Source organism: Fistularia commersonii, chromosome 3, assembly GCF_037954325.1.
Source record: "Fistularia commersonii isolate RoL2024-O1a breed Wild chromosome 3, RoL_Fcom_v1.0, whole genome shotgun sequence".
In the NCBI taxonomy this organism is placed as follows: domain Eukaryota; kingdom Metazoa; phylum Chordata; class Actinopteri; order Syngnathiformes; family Fistulariidae; genus Fistularia; species Fistularia commersonii.
In genome coordinates, this window is record NC_141286.1 from 5193033 (window position 1) to 5217967 (window position 24935).

Consider the following 24935-nt stretch of genomic DNA (forward strand, 5'->3'; position numbering starts at 1 on the left):
AGTGTGACTAGAGGTTTCCAATTAGTCCACAACATGTTTTGGGCAATTTAAATAAAGCACAGAAGCCAAAAGAATAAATGGGTGGGTTATATGCTGTGAACAGCAGCCCGTATTGAAACAGAGATGTAACATAGAATGAGGTCATATCTCCACTGGTCCGCGGTTGGTTTCCGAGAGATCACTGAAACTCAATTGGCAATAAAAGTAATTTTATCTGTTGCGAAACTGGGAACATTTGTCAAAGGGGAATGTCCTTTACAAACTGAACCCTTTCATTTACACAATTACAGGTTTTTTCTATGCTGTTACTTCCTCTGCACCAGTTGTCATTTAAACTTTGGCCAGTCTCATTTTTAGCCCGGCCAAAAGTGATGCAAACTGCCTTCAATCTTCAGTTTTTAACTATGAGACTCATTTCTGCAGCAGGGAAAACAATTGGGTTAGGAAAGACCTATTTAAGATTTTCTACTACTTTAGGTCAGAGCCTTCTAATGAAAGCAAATCTGGATGATTACTCACTTCATTCAAATTCAGGAAACAGGAAAAGTTTTTTTTTAAACTTTTTTATCTTTTCATATCTTTCTTATTTCCCTTTTCAGATACAGTTGTGTTCCAAATACTAGCAGTCCAACATGACGAACCAGATCAATCATTGTTTTTGGTATGACTCATATTATTACATGGCAAATAATTTACCAGTATGTGTAGTAAAGTTAGAGAAACTAGCAGACCCAGCATTCATGATAGGAATGCTCCTGAGTCTGTGTAATTGAACAATTAAGTGAAAGGGGGTGTTAAAAATAATAATAGCAGTGTGAAGTTCAACCAGTGAGGTCATTCATTATGTCAAGAAACCGATGTCATTCCGCTAGCCCTTATTTAAGGAAGAAGGAAGCACACGTACATGCAATTCTCTCTGAAAACCTGAGAAAGACGGGTCGTGCCAGAGATTGCTCAGAAGAACGGCGCGCTTTAATTAAAACATTGATTGGAGATGGGAAAACATATAAATAAGTGCAGAAAATTATAGGTTGTGCAGCTAAAATGATCTCCAATGCTTTCAAATGGAAAGCCAAACCGGAGAGACGTGGAAGAAAAGAAGAAGCCCCCACAAAGTCCCACTGTTAGAAAAAAAAAATGACGTGCTGATAAGGATACAATTTGCCAAAGAACTGGACCTAAAGAAAAATGGAGAAACATTTTGTGTCCTGATGAAAGGAAGATTGTTCTTTTTGTCATCGGACCGTTTGTCAGACGACCCCCAAACACTGAATTCAAGCCACAGTTCACTCTGAGAGCCGTGAAGCATGGTGGTGCAAAGCGTCATGATATGGGGCCGTTTCTCTTACCATGGTGTATTTATGGCATACCAGGGATCATGGATCAATTTGCTTATATTAGAATACTTGAAGAGGTCATGCTGCCCGACGCTGACGAGGAATTGCCCTTGAAATGGGTGCGTCAACAAGACAACGACCCCAAACACACCTGTAAGCAAGCAGCATCTTGGTTCCGGACCAACAAAATTTAAGGTTACGGAGTGGCCAGCCCAATTAATCCAACAGAAAACTTGTGGGGTGACATCAAAAATGCTCTTTCTGTGGCAAAATTAAGAAATGCAGAGAGAAATTGTGGAAGGTTGTCAAGTCATCCTGGGCTGGAATACATGTTTAAAGGTGCTAGAAGTTGTTAAACTCCATGCCGCGCAGATGTGAAGCAGTTTTCAAAAACAGCGGTTATACAACTTAATAGTTTAGTGATTCATAGGAAAGCTAAATCTTAACGTTTTTTCAGTTTATTGAGTTATTTGACTTTTTAATGAAAAATGCATACGCAGCTATTTTTTTGAGCAACCCAATATAATTTGCCTTAATTTTTTTTTAAGTAATTAAAACATTGATATTTTTCTCTTCATGTTTTGATATAAAATGTAATTTGCAGTGTTCCCCATGAACGCAAATAAAAAATATCATAAGGATTTTGAGCTTTACTCACATTTAAAAAAAAACAAACAAAACATTGCCATTATTTTGAACACAACTGTATGTTACATAAAAATCTGTTGAGTGATTGAGTCTCCTGAGGTAGCAATTAAGCCTTTGCTTTGAAATAGTTTATATTTATGTCCTGTATTTCCACTAGTCATTTCCCGGAGATAAGACCTGACCATACAATATTTGAGATCTAACCTACAAGAAATTACCCATAGACTCTTCAGCAGCCATTGTAAGAAATGTATATGTTATTTATATGTTGAGTTATCACTGGAGGAAAATCTGTTACTTTCATATTGTTGTTGGTGGATTAGTGGCTTCTCTCATAAGCACTGTCCTACACTGTTTTTCACCCTCTGCATCAAAATACATACAACCAAAATAAAGAACTATCCCTTTTTTATTAATAAGAAAGAAAAAAGATATGCAGTGGAGCACTAGAACCTTTCTGAAATGCACATTCTTCTACAAATGTGGAACAGTTTGGGTTTTTGTTATGACAACATCACACTCGTGTCCAAAGTGCTTCCTGTGAAAAATTACCTAAACAATCATTGCGGTTTCTTCTGACTTTTTTATGGAAATAAAGTTAAAAGAGCATCCTCAGGCGGAACTGTAAACTAACTCGTCTCATATTTATCTCTCATAACCAGTTGGTGGTGCCAACTTCAGATAGCCCACACTCTGACACAAACATATGTCAAACAGGCAGGAGTCCTTTGTCATTGAAATGCAGATGGGGAAGCTAAGCAAATTATCATGGATTAAAATATGACTGCTTCAATTAAAGTAATCTGTCGAATTATGGCGGCACCATGTTCCAGTGAAGTCCTCCGAGACAAGACTGCGGGGTGATGTTGGCAGGGCCTCACCATCTTGGAATGCAACTTTAAGGAAGATATACTGAGGTGTTTTAGAGTAATATATTCTTTCATATGCCCTCATTTATCCCTTCAGGAAGTATATGAACACACGATACTCTTGTATGAAGTTTCATAATTAAGCCGTCATGCTGAATTTAATACGTCGAAAGTGCTGAAATGTGTTTTAAAGCAAACAGCGGACGGTATATGTGTACAAAACTGCAGAAACGAGTTAGGATCAGTTTCAGTGTTTTAATTTCTTAGACTCATCCCAAATCATATATAAATAATATCTACCACTTGGCGTTACCGAGTATATTGTCTATTAAAAAGACCATATATGATATGATAATTATTCAAGTGATGTTGGAGTTAATGATTCTATCAGGGATGCTCTCTAAACTATCCAGTAAGTAAAATATGTGTATTCATGATTCAGACATTTATATATATTTGAAGAACATTCAGAGGTCTCATGGTTGTAGTTGCCAAAGTTGTTCAGAGGGTGGCAGTCATGCTCTTTTACTGAGAAATCGTGCTTGTATCTGAAGAACAGACTAACTTTTACATGGGGCCCCGTTTAAAAAATGCCACCCAAGGTCACAGTTTCTAGTTCTGCATCATAGCGGTTTAAAGGCAAAGCAGTTTGTACATATTTAAAAGTAACTGCGAGAGAGTTATGAAAATAACCATTTAAAATAATCGTGGTACAGGATAATAGTGTTTGTGTATGTAAGCATGCTGAAATCACAGCGATGTTGTGAGCTGCATGGGCCGGTGTTGTCAGATTGCACTTACTATGTTGACAAAGGTGATTTACCCCAGTTCTGTATGCTTTGTGTGTGGACCCTGCACTGGTTATGAAATTTCCGGACCTTTGTGGGAGTTGGTTAAGTAAATTCAGGTCAGTGAAGTATCCACAGGTCAGTGATGGCGACTTGCCATACAGATATTTCAGAATGTCACCGTTATAGTGCATATTCATAACATTAAACATTATTTTCTGAAGTACTCTACTTTGTCATGGGATAATGAGGAATTTTCCACTCTGTTCACAGTGGCTGGCTTCAGAAAGACTGCGGTGCTAAATTTTATTTCATTTTTATGCATTTATTTATATCTTAATCTATTTTGGAATTGGTGTGTGTTTCTGTTTTTCGAATAATTTCTGCCTCGCAACTACAACCCTATGTAGAGAGGATAAGGGTAATTTCGAAAACACAGTTTTACTGGTAATAGATTACTGTTTTAAGATTCGCAGAGATGATATGCCAGAATCGCAAGAGGCCCGAGTGGGTGTCAAATAGGGGGAATCTATTAACCTAATGTGACCAGCCGGTCGGCCACGACAGATTACCCCGCCGGCTTGTGACAGCAAGTGGTAGTGTTTGTGTGGACACTTCAGGCTGTAGTGCAAGCTTAATGATTTACTGTTTTTCAGCAGTTCTTTCTTATTTTAGATATATACCCTGCCAGAATGGTTACCGACTGGTTTTAGGTCCTCGTGTAAAATGGGAGGGTTGCTGTTTCGTCTTTTGTTTCGGAGGAGATGTTTGTCTATGCACACAATATCCACACATATTGAACATCAATGACCTGTTGGCTAATCCTCCCCGTGTTATGAAAGCTTTTGAATGAATAACTGACTTGATAATTATATTAGTTTGAATCTGCACGGCTTTTTTTTTTTTTTTGTGCTATCTCTGACATGCAGCTTTGTCGATATGTGTGCAATCCCCCCCTCCCCGGAAACAGCTTCTGTCTCTCATCCCAGCAACACACACACACACACACACACACACACACACACACACACACGCAGCAGTCATACACTGCATGTAGTTCTTCTACTTTCCAGAAATGTCTTTTGTCATATTACTTTGCACTTTGCCGATTTCTGAGAATCCTCCAAGAGTATGAAACACTTTTTGTCTCTACCCACGCACGTCTTTACCCATTCCCATTTTCTCTCTTTTTCCTCAGTCAGTTATACTTTTATCACATTTTGAACATCTTCTCTGTAGTTTTCCTTCTCTTTTAACTGGAGTATTCTCTCAGCAGCAAGTTAAACAGCCACTCTATTGTTTACCAGAAGCAAGAAGCCCATCACTTTTACAAGATCAGGAGTGTCAAACTAATTTTCACCCAGGGCCACATCAGCATAATGGTTGCCCACAAAGGGCCACATGTAACGGGAACAGTATAAATGTAATTAAATGTAGCTCGATGTAATGTAAAATAAATATAACTACTCCTTAATGTTAAATAAGTCTGAATTTATTACTCATTCAAATCCAAAATTTCACAAATGCATTTGCATAGATGTAAAAAAAAAGTTTACCAGTTCCTCTGTTACAACATAAATCCTTCTAAATTGTTAGGTTTAATAACCTACATCAATCCATCAATTAATGATCAAACTAATCCGAGTGTTTGGTGCTGATGTAGATTTGGCAACTGACATTGGCTCATAACACAAGATTGTGATTCTCCTTGAATCACAAGCTTCCCAGCTTTTTTGAAACAGCCTTCCATCTCCATCCGCTTTTCTCTTCCAGGACATTTAGGGATCATACGCATTTTTTCCCCACTTGTTGAAAATCGCAATGATGTGGATACGCTACAAATCTAATGGCGGGATGCCGTCACCTTGCGGTAAACGTGCTCGGCATGAATTGTGGGAAATTAAGTTTATGGTCAATGCACGCGTTTGACTCGGCCTGCAGGCCTTGAGTCTGACACACATGAACCAGACAGACACATCGACTACGGCAATGGTTCTTTTAAGCTGGACTTTGGATTTGAATTAGTGCATTCATTTAGCTGCCAGTACGATACCATATTACATGAAGTGTCTGTCATCACCAACCCCTGGTGCTGGGGAAAGAAAGTCAGTTCATAACACACACACACACACTAATGATGGCACTAAAGAACCTGTAGCTTCACTTATCTTGCTCATTTTTCGTACAAGATATTGGCATGGCTGTCATTGTTTCTTGTTTTTTTTTTTTTTTATTTTGACCACACAAAGTACCCATATTGCTTAAATAGCAAAGCTATGGACAAAACAAAGCTAACTCTTATTTAACAGATTAATGACCAACCTCTTAGCAACTTATCTTAGCCTTCCTGCCTGGATTATTGAACAGCGAGATCATTTGAAGTAACAAGATAAACCTACAAAGGCGCTGTGGGCCCAGTACAACATATCGGATTGTATTTTTATATGGAGCTCAGCTTAATTATATTTGCAAATCGGAGTGTTGTCATAGTGACAAAAGTCCATTCAAATTATCATTCTGACATTATGGCAATGACAACATTTTAATGTGAATTGGTCAAAACTAGAGTAGTGACTGTGTTATTTTCTTTTTGTGAGCAGTAATTGAAATTTTGACCTGATGATGGGATACATTTTTATAGTTGTGATTCATCTTTAGGATACAAACCATGGTTTGTACCCTGACAACAGTCCACCCAGGAGTCAGTCCACACTGATGAAATGTTTAAGTCATTTTGCATTTGCAAAAAACACATATAAAGCTTATTCAGACCAATTATAACGGCCTTAAGGACAAAGAGTCAAATTGATTAGCCCTTCCTCGCACGTATCTGACCGAGGATGCTGATTGAAATTGGAAAAATTAATATTCCCAGCGACAGATTGAGGCATGAAATACTGCAGGGGTAAAAGTTCACTACCTGACTGCGGGTGATTCACCAAATGAGCAAACCGGGCCTCAGATCCCAGGACCCAAATTCCGAGGTAAACTGGAACCAAAATATTTGACTAACTAGCAACAACCTCCTACATCAGTCGGTAGAATAAATCCAGTCACAGCTCAGTAGCCATTTCTTTCTTGAGGTGCACATGCAAAGTAAATAGAACTATTTTTTCATTCAATTTCTTGTGCTTTAAGCTGTATGCTTTTTTTCACCTCGGTCAAAATGACCATATATGAAAGGTCGTGCACACTCAAATAATTTTTCTAACATTGTTTCACATAAGCTCCCCCTTTTCCCCAAGCTTTCGTCCTAACCTTGTTCATATTCAATAATTGTAAGGCAACAAGTCCACCCACCACACACACACATTCCTTCTCTCCTGGCACTATCACCCTACAGCAGCATGCTTGGCTTGCTGCTCTCCTTTCTCCCTCGTCTCCTTGTCTATCATTTATCCATCCATCCAAACAGCCCTGATCCCTCCTTTTGTTACGTCCCCCTATCTCTTCACTGCAGAGATTCCAGTTACTTTCGCCCCCTCTCTCCATTTTCTCATCGCTGTCCCCATTTTGTTTATTCGAGAAAGGGAAGGGTAACAATGATGCCAGCTCAGGCCAAACGTTTGACAACATGTCCTGTCCAAAATTCAAGGCTGTGGAAGTGGGTGAGGGAGAGAGATGTAGAGCAACAGGCTGACGGGGGAAAGGAGGGGTTTGGGTGACAGTTATTTTAGATTCTGAGCTTTAGAAAAAAAGCCTACCGGGCGTGTGTTGGTGATGATCGACAGGCAGCTTTTATTTCAACTCCTCAATGAAATTCACATGCACCGATGAACAGATTCAAACTTAGCATTACTTAATTTCTAGTTGCTCTTTATCTTCTACCTCTGAAAAGATTTCTCTGGGTGTTATTTTTCCATTTTTGAATATGAAACTGAACATTGCATATATTATCTCCATTGAATAATATGTTTGCACATTGGAGTCTAAACCCATTAGAATTCATTTTGGAGCCAACGGAAGACCCTGCAACTGGCAGCTATTGCCTGGGAATGACAATGTAAGACTGCTTTGGTTCAAACCCGTTAATTGTTGACAATACTGATTGTGAAACATTTTCTATAAAACGCATCCAAAGTATCAGAAGAAGAAAAAGCAGCCAACCAACATGATGCTATAAATCTTTATGTTGAATGACCGGAACAACTCGATTTGAAAGACAAGTTTTCTTCTACCCGTTACCATTTTTGTAGCAATTTTTATTGTAAGTTTACGCTCCGAACCAGAAACTGCTATAGGTATCATATGTAACAAACAAGCCATGTAACAAACCAAAACGATGTTATAAATCTGGATGTTGAATGACCGGAACAACTGGATTTAAAAAGAGACGTTTTCTTCTACGTGCTACCCTTTTCGTAGCAATTTTTATTCTAAATTTATGCACCAAACAAGAAGACAAAAAAATCCAAATGAAATGGCCCCCCAAAAAAACTAATGACGGCAATGACAAATGTATGAGTACACACTGAAAAACAGCCAACCTACCAAGCAAGCCTGCTACCAACCAGCCAAACTAAACAAAACCCGAACAATCTTGGTAACAAACTTTTCCAACTTCCCTAGGTGTCTCTATTGTCCCAAACAATGTCTGCCATTTGGCCATCCCTCTGCATCCATGGTACAAGAAACGACTTCTAAATTCAAGCCACTGTGTGAGAATTCAGAAATTTTTAAGAGACTCCTGCCATCCAACACTGGCATAGATGCTTTTATCTGTGCACTTTTTCCACTCTGACTATCTAAAAGAGGGCTGTTGATATTGCTATTCCTTTTCAGTCCGCCTCAGTCACAGACCTCGCTGAATGGTGGGTGCATGGCACAACTGAATAGAGAGGCTGAAAATTGGAAATACTGAAATGGAGAGCAGTTGTAAAATAGATGTGAGTATCCACAGACATTTGATAAACATTTGGAAAATAAGGGCAGCACTAAACCTTTTGGTATCCAGTGTTTTTTTTTTTTTGTTTTTTTTTTTTAAAAAGGAAGCAAGAATGGAGGGACTGAGGCAGTCAAGCTGAGGCAGTCTGTTCTATTGTTTGACAACGCCCATGTGGTTTAAAAGTCATGAGCAAACCAAGGTGAGGTGCATCATGTGGACAACCTTTTTGACCTGCGACTGATCCTGAGGTTAGAATTCAAGGTTGGCACTTTCATTGAAGGGAGTGCATACAAGTAATACAATAATGTGAGTGAAAGATACCCACAAAGACAATACTTCACTGTATGCGGTGAATCTGATTGTATCTATGTGAACGCATGAGTCTTTAGAGAAGCATTATAAGTTATTGACCCCATTTAATAATCCTTAACTGCTTATCCCCTCTCACACTACTCATTTGTTTCTATTTTTTTGTGCAACTTTGTGCACCTTTGCTGGACTAGGGAAGAACCCTATAAGGTCCAAAGGTTTTGAGGTGATAGACAAACATTTAATCTCTGCAGTGAAGGGTGTCTGTGCGTCCCGATGTACTTGTTGCCGTGTCAATAGGAGCTGAGTGAAAATAACACTGGGCGACACACCATCTGAGATGGTAACGTGGGTTTTTTGCTAATTAAAATAAACATCTCCTCTGTATCGCACTCTGAAGTGTGCCTGAGGGAATTGGCCAGTGGCTTTTTCTGGCAGTGAGAGATTTACACTCTGTCAGACCGGTATGGTGGAAAATTAGCCAGCAGGATTTTCAGCGCTCTCAGCTGAGGTGTTCCATTTGTATGTTTGATTGGTGATCTCGCACTTTTAGATGGCCAGAGTCTCGATAGCTGCTTACTTTGTCCCAGAGGAATGCGCTCATTGATCAGCTCCAGTGCTGGAGCTGGAGAAAGAATTTACCTTCGACCGGTGGAGCAGCTACGAAGTCCGAGCACAGATGATCCCGCGATGGTCTAATTTTATAAACACGTGCAGTGATGCAGTTCATTTTGTGCATTGAATTATAGCAAAGCCGCCACACGGGCGCATGCCAGCTTAACTTCAGTGTTGAATGAAGTGCAAGTACCTTTGTAACAGAAATTCAAGCAGGAAAAATTATGAAACAAATCACCGTAACAAACATAATTAGAGATCTCCTTTCTTTCTCCTGTGCCCCCTGAAGCCACAGCTCTGTTAATGCTTTTACAGATATTAAGAAAGTAGGACTGTTATTTGGAATCTTATCAGTTTTATTATTTCAGTGGACAATATTAATATTGAGATGACGAGTTTAGGCTATTGGGTGGGCTGTTTGTTATTTGTAGCTCATCTACATCTTTATTTTGGAAAGATTCATCCCTGTTTGACTGGGAAATCATCGTCAACCTCATTTCATACGTTGTATGAAGTAATTTCTTGTACATTTTGCTTTAAGTAGGAATTAGGAAATATAAATTAATTAAATAAAAGTTAGAAGAATGCTCACGCCGTCAAACAGACCACATTTCTCATGAAGAAAGACTACTGGAATAATCAAAGAGTTGCATTCAGCAATTCATAACGTCTAAGAAAGGTGAGCCAAGAACAATTAAATTGTTGCATTACTCAAAAATACATTTAAAAATGTAAATGGATAGATTAAAAACACCCATATTTAAATCCGTTTTTCAGTAGCTGTATCATCAACTTCATGGCAACAAGTTCAAAAATCAAAATCCAAACTGTAGACGAGAGCACAACACATTGTCTGAGCGATTCTCCTTTAAACAGTCAAGACCGGAAACTTTTTTGAAAATAACTTCTTATTTTGTGCCTTAGTGCCTCGGAGCTCAGTCCACATGGCTCAGTAGAACTTATGGCCAGTCACAGTGCCAAGGTACCAGAGATTTGTAACAGGTAGTGCTGACTCCCCTTTTATGGGTGAACTTTAAAGTGTTCAACTTTCTAAAATCACTGGGTCTTTCGTTTTGTTTTAGTGGCACCACTTTAAAAATGGTCAAGACCTGGTTCAAGCCCCATACACTCCCAACGCTTTGAGGTATGGGCTTTACCGCCTGTATATTTTACAAAGTGCCATCAAGTTTCATCTTAAATGATTTATAGTTAAACATTTATCCATTTAACCTTTCAGGTCCCTTGAAAGCAATGAATGGTATTGAAATACTTGTAAATTTACTCATTTTATTCTATTCTCAGTCTCGTGTTTACTATTTTAAATCCTAAATATATTATCTTTTTTTTCGGTATGCCTCGTCATGTCCTATGCTTTAAACTGTGTTTCTAAGGGTGCTAGGTAGATTAAAAAAGAGAATAATCATTGTAAGAGAGGTTCTAAAACCCATCCCTAGGGGGAGCCCCTTAGTCTTTGTTTTGCCAAAGAGCGATGAGTCCTCCCTGACCTGTAGGACACTGATGCTTAAGAAATCAAGAGTTGAACAGTCTGTGATGGTGTTGGTTTTATTTATCCAGGATAACCAATATTTAACGTCTTCTTGCGTAATAAAAGTTGTCCTTGTTTCTTCAGCTGTGCCGTGAGGCAATGTTGCACATCTCATTGAAAGGTCACTGGTCTGCTTTAATGGAACACAGAAGTAATGCAAACAAACAAACAAATAAAAATACCTGTTGCCATTTGGTATTTTTGCAATTTGGAGGTTAAGGAAGTATAATCTGTAAGACACAGAGCCTATAAACACACTAAGAAAAAAGAAAGTCTTTCACGATTAGTATCATTAAGTTTAACGCTGTGAGTTTAAGTTTAATGCTATGAGTTTATCAAGTACTCTGACTTCTTTATGAGTTCACTTGTCTGTAAGAACATACTACTTTCGTTCATTTTTTAAATTATTTCCCTATAGAGTAAATCAAGATTCTGAACTCTAAACTATTTCAGAAACCTATAACCTCTTTTGAAGAAAAAAACAAGTTGGGTATCATCCTTGAGTCCCAACAATTATAGCTTTTTTAAGTGTAGAGAAATAACAAGTTAGTCAGTATTTATCCAGAACTGCTTTTTTTTCATTTTCCTTTCAAGCCCTCATTTTCTCTCAATCTAATATTAATAGGAAGGTTCATAGGAGTAGCTCACCCCTGCGTTCTGCAGAGAGTGGCGGTATTGACTTACAGGGCTATCATCTCCATATTGCAGAGACACAAATGGTAGCATAAAGGCACAATGAGCATAACAGTGATGTTCCCCATAAGCCACGGCCATTTCAGTAACAAGCTGTGATCCCATTTGAGCATTTATTGGAGAATTCCAAAGCCCTTTTTTTTTCCCTTGGTCTCATTAGAGTAGATGGCTCTGAATCGTTAATGTTCCTCGAGATGAGGAGTGACCCGGCCCTCTTAACCGAGGCCATCAGGACGACAGCAGACCGAGCAATATTTTTGCGATGATGTACAGCCGCTCGCACACGTCGACTTCCTCTAATGCAAAAGCCAAAGATAATTAATCCATAACTATTTACCAAAGTGCTGTTGAACTATGTGAAACGCACACAAATTAAGCGATAGATTAGAAGATGAATACATATGAATAGCGAAATGAGGGCATGAATAAATATGATCAGCAAATGAGTCGAAGGATATAGAGAGCCGGGAGGAGGGAGAACAAACGGCCTAACGATCTTTGCGAGTGCCTTTTACGCGGATTTGCTTTCTTGCCTCCTTTTCTTGAAGACAAACTCCTTTAGTCCGTTTTGGATCTCCTCTGCCTTTACCGTAGAGCTCACTTTAGCCAGCTGATGTGATCTTTAAGCGCTATCACCCATACTATACATGGAATCCCACATTCACAAAATCAAATCTACACAATACTTTACTGGAGACAATTATATATATATATATGTGTGTATATATATATATATATATATATATATATATATATATATATATATATTTATTATTATACACGCTGTTGGTGTTTATTATGACCAAACTCGTGAAACACCTACCACTCTTCCCCTCTTTCACAAACCGGCACGCGGACCATTTGTCATCGCTGTCATCCAATTTTATTTTATTTATTTATATATTTTCTGAGAGCCAGTTTGGAAATGTCAAGCTTTCTCTAGATTTATTTAGCTCCCGCCGCCTGTCAGAGAAATTAACAATCAGCTTATAAATTCTGACCCGCGTCATCTTTCACCTCGCTCCCTTTCTCTCAAGAACACACTTTAATTCTTCGTCTTTCAGACGGGCTTTCGTATCTGACTACTGAACAAACGGACCCTCCGATGCACACACACACATCAAATTCAGTTTTCTGAATTCCTGAATAAACTTCTCTGTTGGACACTTTTGTCAAATTGATTTGCAGTAACATCAGAGTGTATTAGCAAACGTGTTTATGTGTGTGTGTGTGTGTGTATGTGTGTGTGTGCCAGTTTCTTCTACGCCTCGTGAAATAACAACGTGCCTCAGATCTTTGAATGGACTGAACAATACTTAATAGGGCCATGATAATAAGTATTAAACTCATTGGACCTGAAAGAAAACGTGATGAGCCCCTTAATTACACAGGAAATAGAAATAGAAAGACAAAGATGGAGAAAATGGAAGCTTTCACAAATGAAATGTGAAAGACTGGATTGTAAAAAGTGAAGTCCGACAGAAAATAAAAAAAAAAAAAAAAAAAAAAAAAAAGCATCTCTTGAATGGGATTTTAAAAACATCACAATGAGGGGGACGGAAGCGATGCGAGAAGGAAATGGGTGACTTGGAAGCGCGTGTGTGTGTTTTGTGTGTGTTTGTGTGTGTTTCTGCATGTGCATGCTGGAAGCACCGAGAGAGACGGGGATGGATCAGCAGGGTGAGAGAAATTCTTTGCACTCTAATTCTGCTCTCTCTGGCTTTGTTGTATTGAAACGAAGTGGGTGGCAGGTTGTAATCATGCACACCCTGCTGCGTTTTTTTCATCTCTGATCTCTCTTTCTCCATGTCAAGTACAGCACACAGACACACTCACACTCGTACTCGTTTACACAGTGTGTACCGTCTATTCCCGGATCTCCTCATTAGGTACCGTTGCAAAGTAATAATCAGTAAAAACCACTGTTTTCTATTTCATTGGACATTGTTTTCACGAAAAAGAAACAGTACCTTTTTTTCTACATATTTCAGTTTTTTTTTTTTTTTTTGTTTTTTATTCATTATCTTCACCACTTGTTGTGCACTTAGGATTGTGGGGGTGCTGGAGCCTGTCCTTGCGTCATTTGGCGAGACAGGAATCCCCCCGGACCTGTCAATCACAAGGCCACAAAAAGAGACCAGCGATCGCTCACTCTTGCGTTCACATGTCTTGGCAATTTGGGGTCTCCAATGAACTTCTTGAATTTTTTTTGGACTGTGGGAGGCAACCAAACTCATGTAGACATGGAAAGAATGTGCAAACTCAACCCAGTAAGGCCACCTGTCTGACATGAACCAGGGAACCCCCTTACTGTAAGGCAAGAGGGATAACCACTGCCCAATTGTGTCATGTATATTATATTTAATATTATTAATATCACAATATGCTTCACGGTATATAGATAAATAATTTTGAGTTGTACGAAGCATGTTTTCTGGCCTCTGCCCTCAGAATTGACCCCCCCCCCCACACACACACACACCTCCGAGTTTGTGGATACCATTTGCTCAACAAACAATGAGTAAGACTGGGAGGATTAGCAACAAGGCGACATATCCAGTCGCAGAAAGAACTATTTGTAACACTGTGCTACGATTATAAAAAGATTTGATACCTAATATTATTAGACACGTAAGGCTTTTTTGTTTCCAAGGTCGATGATTGAATGAATTTTTGCAAATGCTCAAAGTAAAATAAACCATGTCCCTTTACTTGCTTCTGGGGGCGCCAGCTATCATTTCTATGCAAGAATGCCTCTGTAAATGACAGATGCTTTACTGGTCATTCCTGTTTATTGTTTTATATATTCACACTTAGCCTTGTCCCTTATGAGTTAACTGGTTGTGATCGGCTTAGGGGGGCTATGAATAATTGAAAGGGGTTACAGGAGGACCAGAAGACTGAAGCAAATGGAGATCGGCAGATTCCTTTGGTTGCCAGGCTGCATTTTGTATTTTGCAGTATTGGAAAAAATGAACTATATATTAAACCCTGTCTTCAAAATGAAAGCAGAGCTGATTTTATATTAGTCATACAACCCGTTTTGAAATTTTTAGCTGTTTTTTTTTTCTGTATTTCAATCGTGAACAAGTCAATCCTTATTTACATATCAAGTATATCACTTAATTATGATATACTAACCAGGGATGTGAAATATCCAGTAGATATTGAACCTTGACTGAACTGTGCCTTTTGCTGTGTTCACAAGGAACAAATCCTATGTGGGAATGTAATGGAGCTTTTTATTAATGATGCTGTTACTCTCCAAAACCCTACAGTGTGCTGCTTCAGAAGGACTACAGTTTCCTCAGGGACATCAACGTCTGGAGCCATTTTGTCACCATCGGGGTTTATTCTTCCACACTTTCTGCCGCCATGAGCAACCTTATCGGTGCTTCACGCATCCTCTATGCTCTGGCAAGGGACGACCTGTTTGGTGAGTAGAAACAACTTTTGCGGGAAGTTACGTGCTTTATATTCTTGTCACTGACCGATTTGGTATAAAAGTAAGGAGATGGAGTCAGGGATGCTATCCTGTCAGCTCAAAACTCCCCTTATCATTATTGGCAGCTGTTTATTATTCTTTCATTGATTATATAATGAGGGCAGAGATAAAGGCCTGCACACTGTAGGTCCCTTTACAGATATTTTTTTTTCCATACCTGCCAGTGAGTTGCTGAATCGGGTATTTAGGCAAACGTAATGTGTAGACCAGATTTTAATATGCCAGGTTATTGTTTGAGACTATTATGCTTCATGGAGTCAACATTTGATAACCTCAGAAAAAAAAAACAACACAAAAACAAACCAAAAATAAGTCATATTGCTCAGGGTTGTCAATTTTTAACACTCATCATAAAGAAATTTGCAAACATTGTGAAACGAGGGAACAGTCCAACGACTTGCAGAAGTCTTAAGCATTGATTTTGTCCAACCAAAGTTACCGGAGCTTTTCAGTGTCTCCTTGAGAACATAAAATGACCTAAAATACTTTATGGTGTCATCATTTCCACTAAATGTGAACGATCGCTGGCATTAGTCATCCATTTTAGAGGTTCTACCAAGGAATTAGTATTCTGTGACTGATGAATGCCACATGCATCTAAATTACATTCGTACCCGTGACTTTTCACTCGAACGGCATCTAAGGTCACATCTTTGCGAGCAGATTCGGAGAAACTAGCCGGGACGGCATCACTCATTACATCTCACCCTGGAAGCTTGTCACGTCAACTGCGACAATGTTTTTGCCATCATTCTCGCATCAAGGAGAGGCGGTGTTCATGTGTTTTTCATCTCCCCTCGGCTCCGCGTGAGAATCCTTGCCGGCGGGTCCTTTATCATTTTTAATGTCCGTGAGCAACAATCTCATCCTGTCCTCTGCTCCTTTGTTAAGTCTATTGCAAATTGATTTGCCCCTGCATCGCTGTGCGCGTGTATGTGTGTGTCTTTGGAGATAAATGGTTGTATTAATACAAGTTCCTGTGGAGTGATCAGACGGAGCAGAAGAAGATGACTCCATTTCATCTCTATATGTTAAGCTGCCGCCAAAGGGTTAAAGTTAAATTAGATCGGCCTGTTTAATTAAGAGTCAGTGATCATGAAAACTAAAAGTCACAATGCTCTTAAAATGCTACATCTCGTCTGACTGTACTGTGTGTGCATTATATGTAGGAAATTCAGCGCTTGAGCTGGTCAGTGAATGGAAGTTACATCGATCTTATGCACATGTACACTCGTACCATCACACACATCTCATTTCATTCAATCCTCTAACCCATAATTGCCGACTCTCCGGCTCTGTCGAGTCTTCCCCCCCATCCTCTCCCATCGCTCAGTCCGCTCCGCTCAGTAACACTGATTTGCTCCCGATTTTCTCACTAATTTAATTCCAGTCATTCATTTGCTGTGAAATTTAGTCTTAAAATGGGATTCCCCCCCGCGAATGTCCCTCAACATTCTCCCAGCTTCTGCTGTCTTCCGTTCACCTCTTTCATTTTCTGGGCTCTTATATCCTAATTCATACAAATCGAAAGGGCAATGCGTTGACATAGAACGACTCACAATTCTTTTTGGGCAGTTCTGCAACCTTCAAAATGATCATTAAATCGAAACAATGCAACTGGATACTTTTTATGCCAGGCCTGTTTCAGTTAGGTGTAGAAAATGAATTGTGGAGTGGACTTATCTAAAGCTGCTCATATTTGATTTATCCATTTCTCCCGAATGAAGACAACAGCCATCCACATTTATATGTACTGAACCGCCAGCTCGCTTTTCCTCTATCTTACACTGTCTAAACCTCGTGTAGTTAATAACATGTCACTAAATGTCTGTAACATAAGGAATTGCCATATGTTGTCAAATCTTATCAGCAAACCATAACATTATCACGGCTGAAATGATGTTCCTCAATTTGTTTTGTGTCTGTGACTCACAAAATTCCCCATTTAAGAAAGGTTACACATTTATTTTTCTTAAAAACCTGCTTCTTTTTTGCTTTGTTGCTCAAAGGTGTTTAGTGGTTTCAGTATGTGTTCTTGTGCTGGCATTTTAGCATCAAATTAAAACTAATTGGTGGCCTTTGGTATTGAAAATAGCATTGGTTGAAAATAGGGGGTTTGGTTTGGGGATCTTTGGTTCAGGGAAGAATGAGGAATTCAAACAGGTTGGTTTGGCTCAGGCTGTCATAATATATGTCAAAATGATGTTCAGTTTAAGTTATCTCGTGCATTTTTAATCACATCTATTGTAGAAACTGTGTGATATAAAGCATAGGACTACCTTGTTAACGCTTAAAGTTATCCACCAAGGATTTATACTGACTTGAGATATATAATGATATATATTAATATTATGTAAGTCCTCGTGCTAATCCTCTTCAGCCATATGAGGAGAATTAGCTACCAGAGAAAACACAGATCCAATTTTTGCAAATGTTTTATTTGACTAGGTTTTTTATTCCAATTCGTGTCATGTCTACAGTCCATGAGAGTTTCTGCTGTGAGACAACTAGTGGTAAAACTAGGGATACCAGTTCGGTTTTATTTGACCTAATGTCAAACCAGGTTGAAAATATTTAAGGCAACTTCAAATACCCCCCCTACCTTAATGCTTTGCTGTAACGTCTGAGTTAGATTAAATGTAATTTTCATATTTACATGTTTGATCCTCAGCAGCTACATTTTTCTTTGCAGCTCTCAGTATGTCCTTTTTTACTTGCAATTAAGAACCTCGACTATTAACTCACATACTGTAGTAAGAACAAGGGTACCTGTTATTTAGATCAGCAGATTATCTGATAAGTGACTGTTCTTAAACGTCTGGTTTCATAATGATGCCACCAGAGGTGTACCAACAAGAAAAAATATGTATACCTGTATATAACAGACCTGAACAATAAGTCTGTAAATACATTTTCGAGCTCAAGTAAAACTCGATTTCAGATATCCACATGATATTCATAAATCCTCTGAACATGGTTGGGAATTGAGGGGGAAACCATGCCTACTCATAAAAAAAGGTACTTGTGCAATTTAATAAAAATGGGGCCTCTCGTGTTGCTAGGTGTTACTTTGTCAATCTGTCTTCACTGTTGGACGTCACAGATTAAATCATGATTAGTAATCCACAGTTAGAGTCTTATCACTATATATTCCCTTATGCCTCACTGTGATATTGTAATATCTGATATCAATTTTGCAAAGTGTTTCCTACAAATCTCGTTTTTTGTACCTTTATTAATTTAGTAATTATAGGGTTATTCAGTCACTCATTCCTGCAAAGCCCCTTTTATTTAGTTTGAAAACATGTGAAAATGCCTTTAGTGATTTCTAAGTCACCTTTTGGGGGAAAAAAAAACAAATAACGAATCACCAAAAAATGGCTCCTAAACCAGCAAACAAATTGCAAAAAAATGACTGTACTTTAGCAGAAATTTAGTTTGGAATGACCAGTAAATAAATGGTATTTTTCTAATTTCTTATTTCAACGTCTGGTCTTTGTTGAAGGCACGATTAAACTACCGCTTTGCCTGGGGGCACTTTAATTTATTTTCTGTTTTGTCTCTGGCTTGTGCTTTTCCATACCGAAGTAGAAATAATGATGTACTTTAAAAAAAAAAAAAATGGCCTTCTTATTATCATGATTCTTTTTTCTTTTTCATATTTCATTTCTTTTTCAGCCCTATCTAAGAGTCACAATGTAGAAAAATTGCCTCACATTGAACATTCATTCATTCATTATTTATACCGCTTATTCTGAGTACACGGTCTCAAGGGTGCTGCAGGCAAATCCAGCTGACAGTTGCGAGGGGGAGGGGTCCACTGTGTGAATTTTTGTGTGAATGGGTGAATGTTTTGCAGTGTAGTGCACTTTAAAAGTTTTGAAACCATCATATAAGTGGAGAAAATCATCCATTGTGATCTAGGAGTGTAAAAGTAAATAACAATCACACTTTGTGTACAACATTTAATTTCTCACCCTGTGCGGATCAAAAGCTGTGAGGACTAGCAGGGAGGAGGACCTGCGTCTTCATTAGCAGGAGCAAATGCAACAAACAATTCTTACGTGACTTGATCCACAGTTTTTTTTTTAGAAACTATTATTTCCAAACTAGGGATTGCCTTTCAGTATATTCGGTCTGTATATTTGCCCTCTGTCCTCGGTAAGACCTGTAAAAGTTAGCTCTTCCACTGCAAAGTTAAAGTTAGTCATTGATGAAGTATTAATTTCTAGTCATGATCAGAATTACATCTTTTCGCATACATTTTTTTTTTGTTTATTTGTTCTCACTGACATACATATAACTAGGTCACTTACCAACCAAACAGTCAAATGTGTTAACATAAGGAAGAAATTTATGGCAAGATATAATAGATATAATGGAATACAGAATAATAAATGAGTTGTTGTTTTGTCTGGTCCTTTCTTTAGGTAAGGCGTTGTCTCCTGCAAAGAAAACCTCCCACAGCGGAAACCCCTGGGTGTCCGTGATTATCTCCTGGTTCCTCGTACAGGTATGTGACACTTAATTATTCGCAGCCGTTTCTGACCATTAAACATAAGATAAATAAAGTAGGACAAAAAACGTTAAAAACGACAAAAATTATTGCAACGTCAACCAGTTTTTATTGCTCACGTTTAAAATCGAACACTAATTATAAGAGTAATCCACCAATTACCAATGATCTACAGATTTATGAGGATACTTCTAAGAAAATACAACATGCCTGGTAAATTATTCCAGCTTTTGACAAATGTGTGTCCACCTCCCTATGTATCTGTCCATTCATGTATGTATATAATGTACGTATCAATCTGAGGAATCTATATTCTCAGTGAAACCTGTTCTTTCTACTATAGAAGTATGAACACAATTGTGCGTGATACAAAATAATGAGGTTGCAAAGCTTCAAGTAGTATCCCTTTTATCCCAGGAAAAGTGTATTCATGCTTGGAGAAAACCAGTCCAAGATGTTGTTGTTTGGATCGTAAAACCTTGTCAAAGGAAATCCTTCTGTATCGAGATCAGAAAGTTGCTCTAGTTTGAATGAGAAAAATTCTCCCTTCAAACAGATTTGCTTGTTCACATGATAGAATTTAAATGGATCTGGCGTCTTTTAGTGTCCACTCATACTTGTGTGCCGCTGCGACACATTTCCAGTGAAGGATATTAAAAAGGCCCAATCACTGAGGATTGATATTGATTAGATTCAGGGTATAACCCTAAACTACTTGACATTTTTGTGCAATAACCAATAAGCGTGTCGTGTTTTTTTTTTTTTGTGCCATCAACTTACTTCATCTTTCAGATTTCCTGTTCATAATATGTTGTTCAATCCTACTCTTTATCTGTTTTCTGATGTTACAAACTGGTAAGCTCTGCTAAACTCCTATCAAAAAAGCCAGAACTACATGTTGCAAATTTAATCACATTCCAGTTAAAAACAAAAAAAGAGAGAAAAAAAACAAAAAAAAAGGAAAAAAATTTAGATAAGCAGTTGAAGATCTCAGCTGAGCTGCTGCACAGAGCAACTCCGAGCCAAAATCCAAAAGATAATATTTAAAGATGATAAAAGAGGACTAGCTAAATGAAGTTTCATGGTACTCTGTAGGTGGTGGCAAAGAGGGAAAAGCTTTTCCAACATCTTTGTGGGGTTTTACTCAACATTGTTTTAGTGTGTCAGTTGTAAATTCAGTTTTAGTCACTGGTTTTATGTTTTCAGAAGACAATCCTTAAACATGGTTTATTGCTGCTATTTTTCTTCATCCACGGTCGGTTGATCTCATCATGAATGCTAAATTTTGTGTCTGTGATGAAACATTTCTGTTAATCTGTTTGGTTTTGTGAATTTATTCCAATTTTAGTTTTCATTTTAAACTTAATGGATATTCAGGCATAGCACCTGTTTTTTTTTTTTGTTTTTTTTTATCAAACAGGTTAATAGGACAACGGGGCTAGTCAGTCATTTATTTATCACCTGTTAGTTTAAATATTTATCTATAATAGTGGAGACAATGGTGTTGTTGTGTTTACATTGTTAAATAACAATAATTATTTGCGATCCTTCCTAAAGTCCAAATATGACATCAGCTCAGTATAAAATTCGAAAGCGACCTGACAGTGAGATTATATTTAAGTTATCTAACATCCTCATATTTGGGATTTTTCTTTCTTCAAGTCTTCAGATAACAATGCAAATCCTCTCCTGTGCGCGTTTTTTTTTTTTTTTTTTTTTTTTTTTTTTTTGCCTCTTCAAGTGTGTTGATTGGAGTTATAGCCAGCAAGTGCTGTCTTCAGCGGTCAGCATTCTTCAGCTGTTGCTGTTTGTTGGACATCTAAATTGAAGTGCGGGAGCTATTTGCTCAATGAAGGTGGAAGTGTGGTCTTGCGTTGCCAGGCTTGGAGCAGTCAGAGGGTTCCCCGGAATGATATTTTAGGCCTTTTTTTTCTTCACTCGGAACAAATACAAGATGGTAATGTGCCCCGCTCGTTTTCCTGTGGCGTCTTCTGACTGGTATAAGGAATTTAGACTGCGGTGAAAATATTGACAGAGGAGATGGAGAGTGAGGATAGAGACGCCAGAGGAGGGGAATGTTACCATCAAACAGGCCTGGCTATCCCATCATTATCAGAGGCAAGTGTTAAGACTGAATGGCTTATCATTATTTGTCTTTATCACTCTTTTTCTCAAACGCTTGTTGGGTCCGTTGTCCTCTTCTCCTCATCTCATGCTATTCTCCGGGAACGGAGGAGGAGGAGCAATTAGATGGAAATCATTAGCTCCGCCGAGATCATTGACTCTCCCCTCATCTTTGTGTCTGCCACCTCCTCCAACGTTTGAGTTATTCACCGATAACAAAAAGTCTGATTGTAATCTCCCCTTGAAAACTCTCTCACAGGAACAACTCAAGCCATCTTTTATTGGTATTTTTAGGGCAACAGGGTAAAAAAGAGGAGGTAAAAAAAAAAGTGGTCAGCAGCCGGATATGGGAGCTGGAATAAATGGAATATCGCAGCTTATGACGCCTCACAAAATTTAGTGTTGCGATTGCTGGATTCCATTCTTCTCTTATCTTTACACGCAACATTCAAAAGACAATGAAAAATAAAACGGACAAAAAAAAGGGATGGATTTCCTAAAGTACCGCCCTCGTTTAGGTCACAGTTCTTTTCAGAAGTACTTGTAACGGACCTTTATTCTCGGCAGGTTACAGGAAAATGCTCCATCTTAAGGCTTTCCTCATTTTCTTGGCCATCGAGGTGTGAGTTTGCCTGAATACTCGCCTTCATCCAGGTCATCGTATTTGTCATTAAAGATGAATTTACCTATACTGGATCAATTTGTGAAAGATGCTTCACCTCTTGTTTAAGAGGTTTCTTTGTTTCTTGTTTAACGCGGGGAATTAGTTAATTAGGTCCCGTGATTTAATGGGCTCTCCTTTTTTTAATTAAACCAAAGCATTGCCATGTTGATGGTTTTATATAAATTTTGGTACAAACAGCTTACATAAAGATACACATGAATCATTAATTCCCAGTTTATATTCATATAGTACTAAGGGGATACAGGGAAGGCTGAAGTGTGAGATGGAGGAAAATGATTCGCTTTGACGGCCCTTGAAGGGAGAAGCTGAAAGGAAAATGAGAAGAAGGATAAGCCTCTAATGCATATCTCATTTTTGACTGTACAGAAGATTTATGACATGAACTTGGGTGTAAAAATCAGATTATTCACTCATAATCTATTACATTAATATTGCATGTTAAAGTAAAGCAACATTGACATAATTTGTTTGTCTCATTGCAGAGCTGCTTCCACACAGAAAATCTGTTCTCACTCATTTTAGTGAAATGTAAGAAAAGTTATGAAAACGGTGTTTGAGAAAAACAAAATAAACCAGTACAACTTTTTTTTTTTTTCATTTGAAGTCAGCAGACAAAACGTAAGGAGGCATTCAGCACGTACCAAGGCGTACGCTTTGCAGTGTGACAGCAGCTCTACATGTCGGCCGGCTTGTTTCCGAGTCAGTGGCTAATTAACGTTCTGGTTGAATCGGCCCCCAAGGGAATGCTGGAGAGACACATTAACTTTGATTACGAGGGGTCAAGAATGCTGTATTACACACTATCTCAATTTTTTTTTTTTTCTCACGTCGCCGTTTTTCTCTTTCAATCAAATTTTTTTTCTCAATCTCCCTGTCATTGTCTCTTCTATCTCGTCTACCGTCACCCTCATGCTCTCACTCTTTCTGACCTGCTGTCATTGATAGGAAATTATAAAACTGTACTCCCAATCATTAACTTCCATCTCTCTCCCCCATCAGTTTCTCAATGCCTAATGTTCAAAAAGTAAGCAATCAGACCCCCCCGTCTGCCATAAATACCGGTGGGATGACCTTGAGTAGGAGGAAATTGGCTTCAGCAGTGTTTCATAGCTCAGTATCATAAAAGTCATGTTAACTGGAAAAGTACTCTGCTGTCTATTTGTTTTTAAATGCTGTCGTTACCTCGTAGTTGAGAGGAGTCCGTCTAAGCAGAAACACGGTCACAGCTGGCACACTTGATGATGATGATGATGACAACAACAGCGACGACGACGACGTTGAAACGTGCCGAAATATGTTTCATTCATCAACGTCTGATGACGGCTCGTGTCTGGAAGCTTTTATAGTTATTCAGAATTTGTCGTCGTCTGAAGAGGTAGGACGGGTTGGTGCGAGATCGAAACGAGTAAAAGATCTCACTGGTATAACTATGTTAATTTCACAGTGTTGCCCAACGCAAGACAGATTATTGGAGAGAAGTGTAATTTACGCTCAGTGTAAAACTGCTAATGCGAGAGGGATGTAAATACTGTACATAAACTATCCCGTATTTAATTAGCGAGAGCATTGAATGATGTGCTGGACTCCTGGTTGTAATTATTGCATTCTGTAGTTGAGCGTCAGTGTGAAAGGTCGGAAGCGGAACACGGGGAAAACTCGAGGAAGAGGGAATTCCAACGGTTCTCAAAAGAGACACATTCTGATTTTTATCAGTCACTTGAGGTCACCGCCTCCGTTGAACCTGAGAAAGGGCAAGAAAAAACACTGAGCGACAGCCTCATACCAAGCGACGCTGAAGAGAAACTGTGGAATGTTAAAGGTTATCTTAATCTATTTTGTCTCCCTTAAGTCCACAGTTTTCTGCACACCAGTGCTCATTTTAAGGTGTACTTTAAGTCGCTGATAACAACCACCCCTAATATTATCTAATTTCGATACCATGATGTGTTTGAACATTTTAAATAAATCCAAAAAAAAAAAAAAAAAAAACTCAAGTAATTATTAAGTAATTCATTTAAATGTTTTCACATCTTAACATTAAATATTGTACTCTTTGATTATATTATGTAATATTTGTATAATATATTAGGGTATTTTTTTTCCTCTTTTTTTAATATTATTTAGGATATTGAGGACATCTTTTCTTGAACCTATTTAGTTAATGATTCAGTGTAACTCAAGGATTTGGGTTTTTGCTATAAATATATGCAGATCTCATCTTTGCCAACCAGTAAATGAATACATTTTGACTTTACGTTACTTTATGTTACGGTGTATCTCTAATGTAAATCTTGACTAAACTTTGCAAATGCCCTTGAAGGAGCAAAAGAAAGAAATTTCAATTTCAATATTCAATTATTCCATAATGCTTTTTGCTGTAGAAATTCAAGTTTATATTCTTGCACTGCACTGCTT

At 38.3% G+C, this 24935-nt stretch overlaps 1 protein-coding gene across 1 annotated transcript in view; it reads left to right on the forward strand.

Annotated features, from left to right (window-relative positions):
* The window catches only part of LOC147235293 (solute carrier family 12 member 9), a 67781-nt gene that overhangs the window by 13722 nt on the left and 29124 nt on the right, over nt 1–24935 (forward strand). Inside the window, exons 7-8 of the mRNA XM_086142303.1 lie at nt 14969–15126; nt 19626–19708. Coding sequence (XP_085998429.1) covers nt 14969–15126; nt 19626–19708 — 241 coding nt within the window. The remainder of the gene's footprint in view (nt 1–14968; nt 15127–19625; nt 19709–24935) is intronic.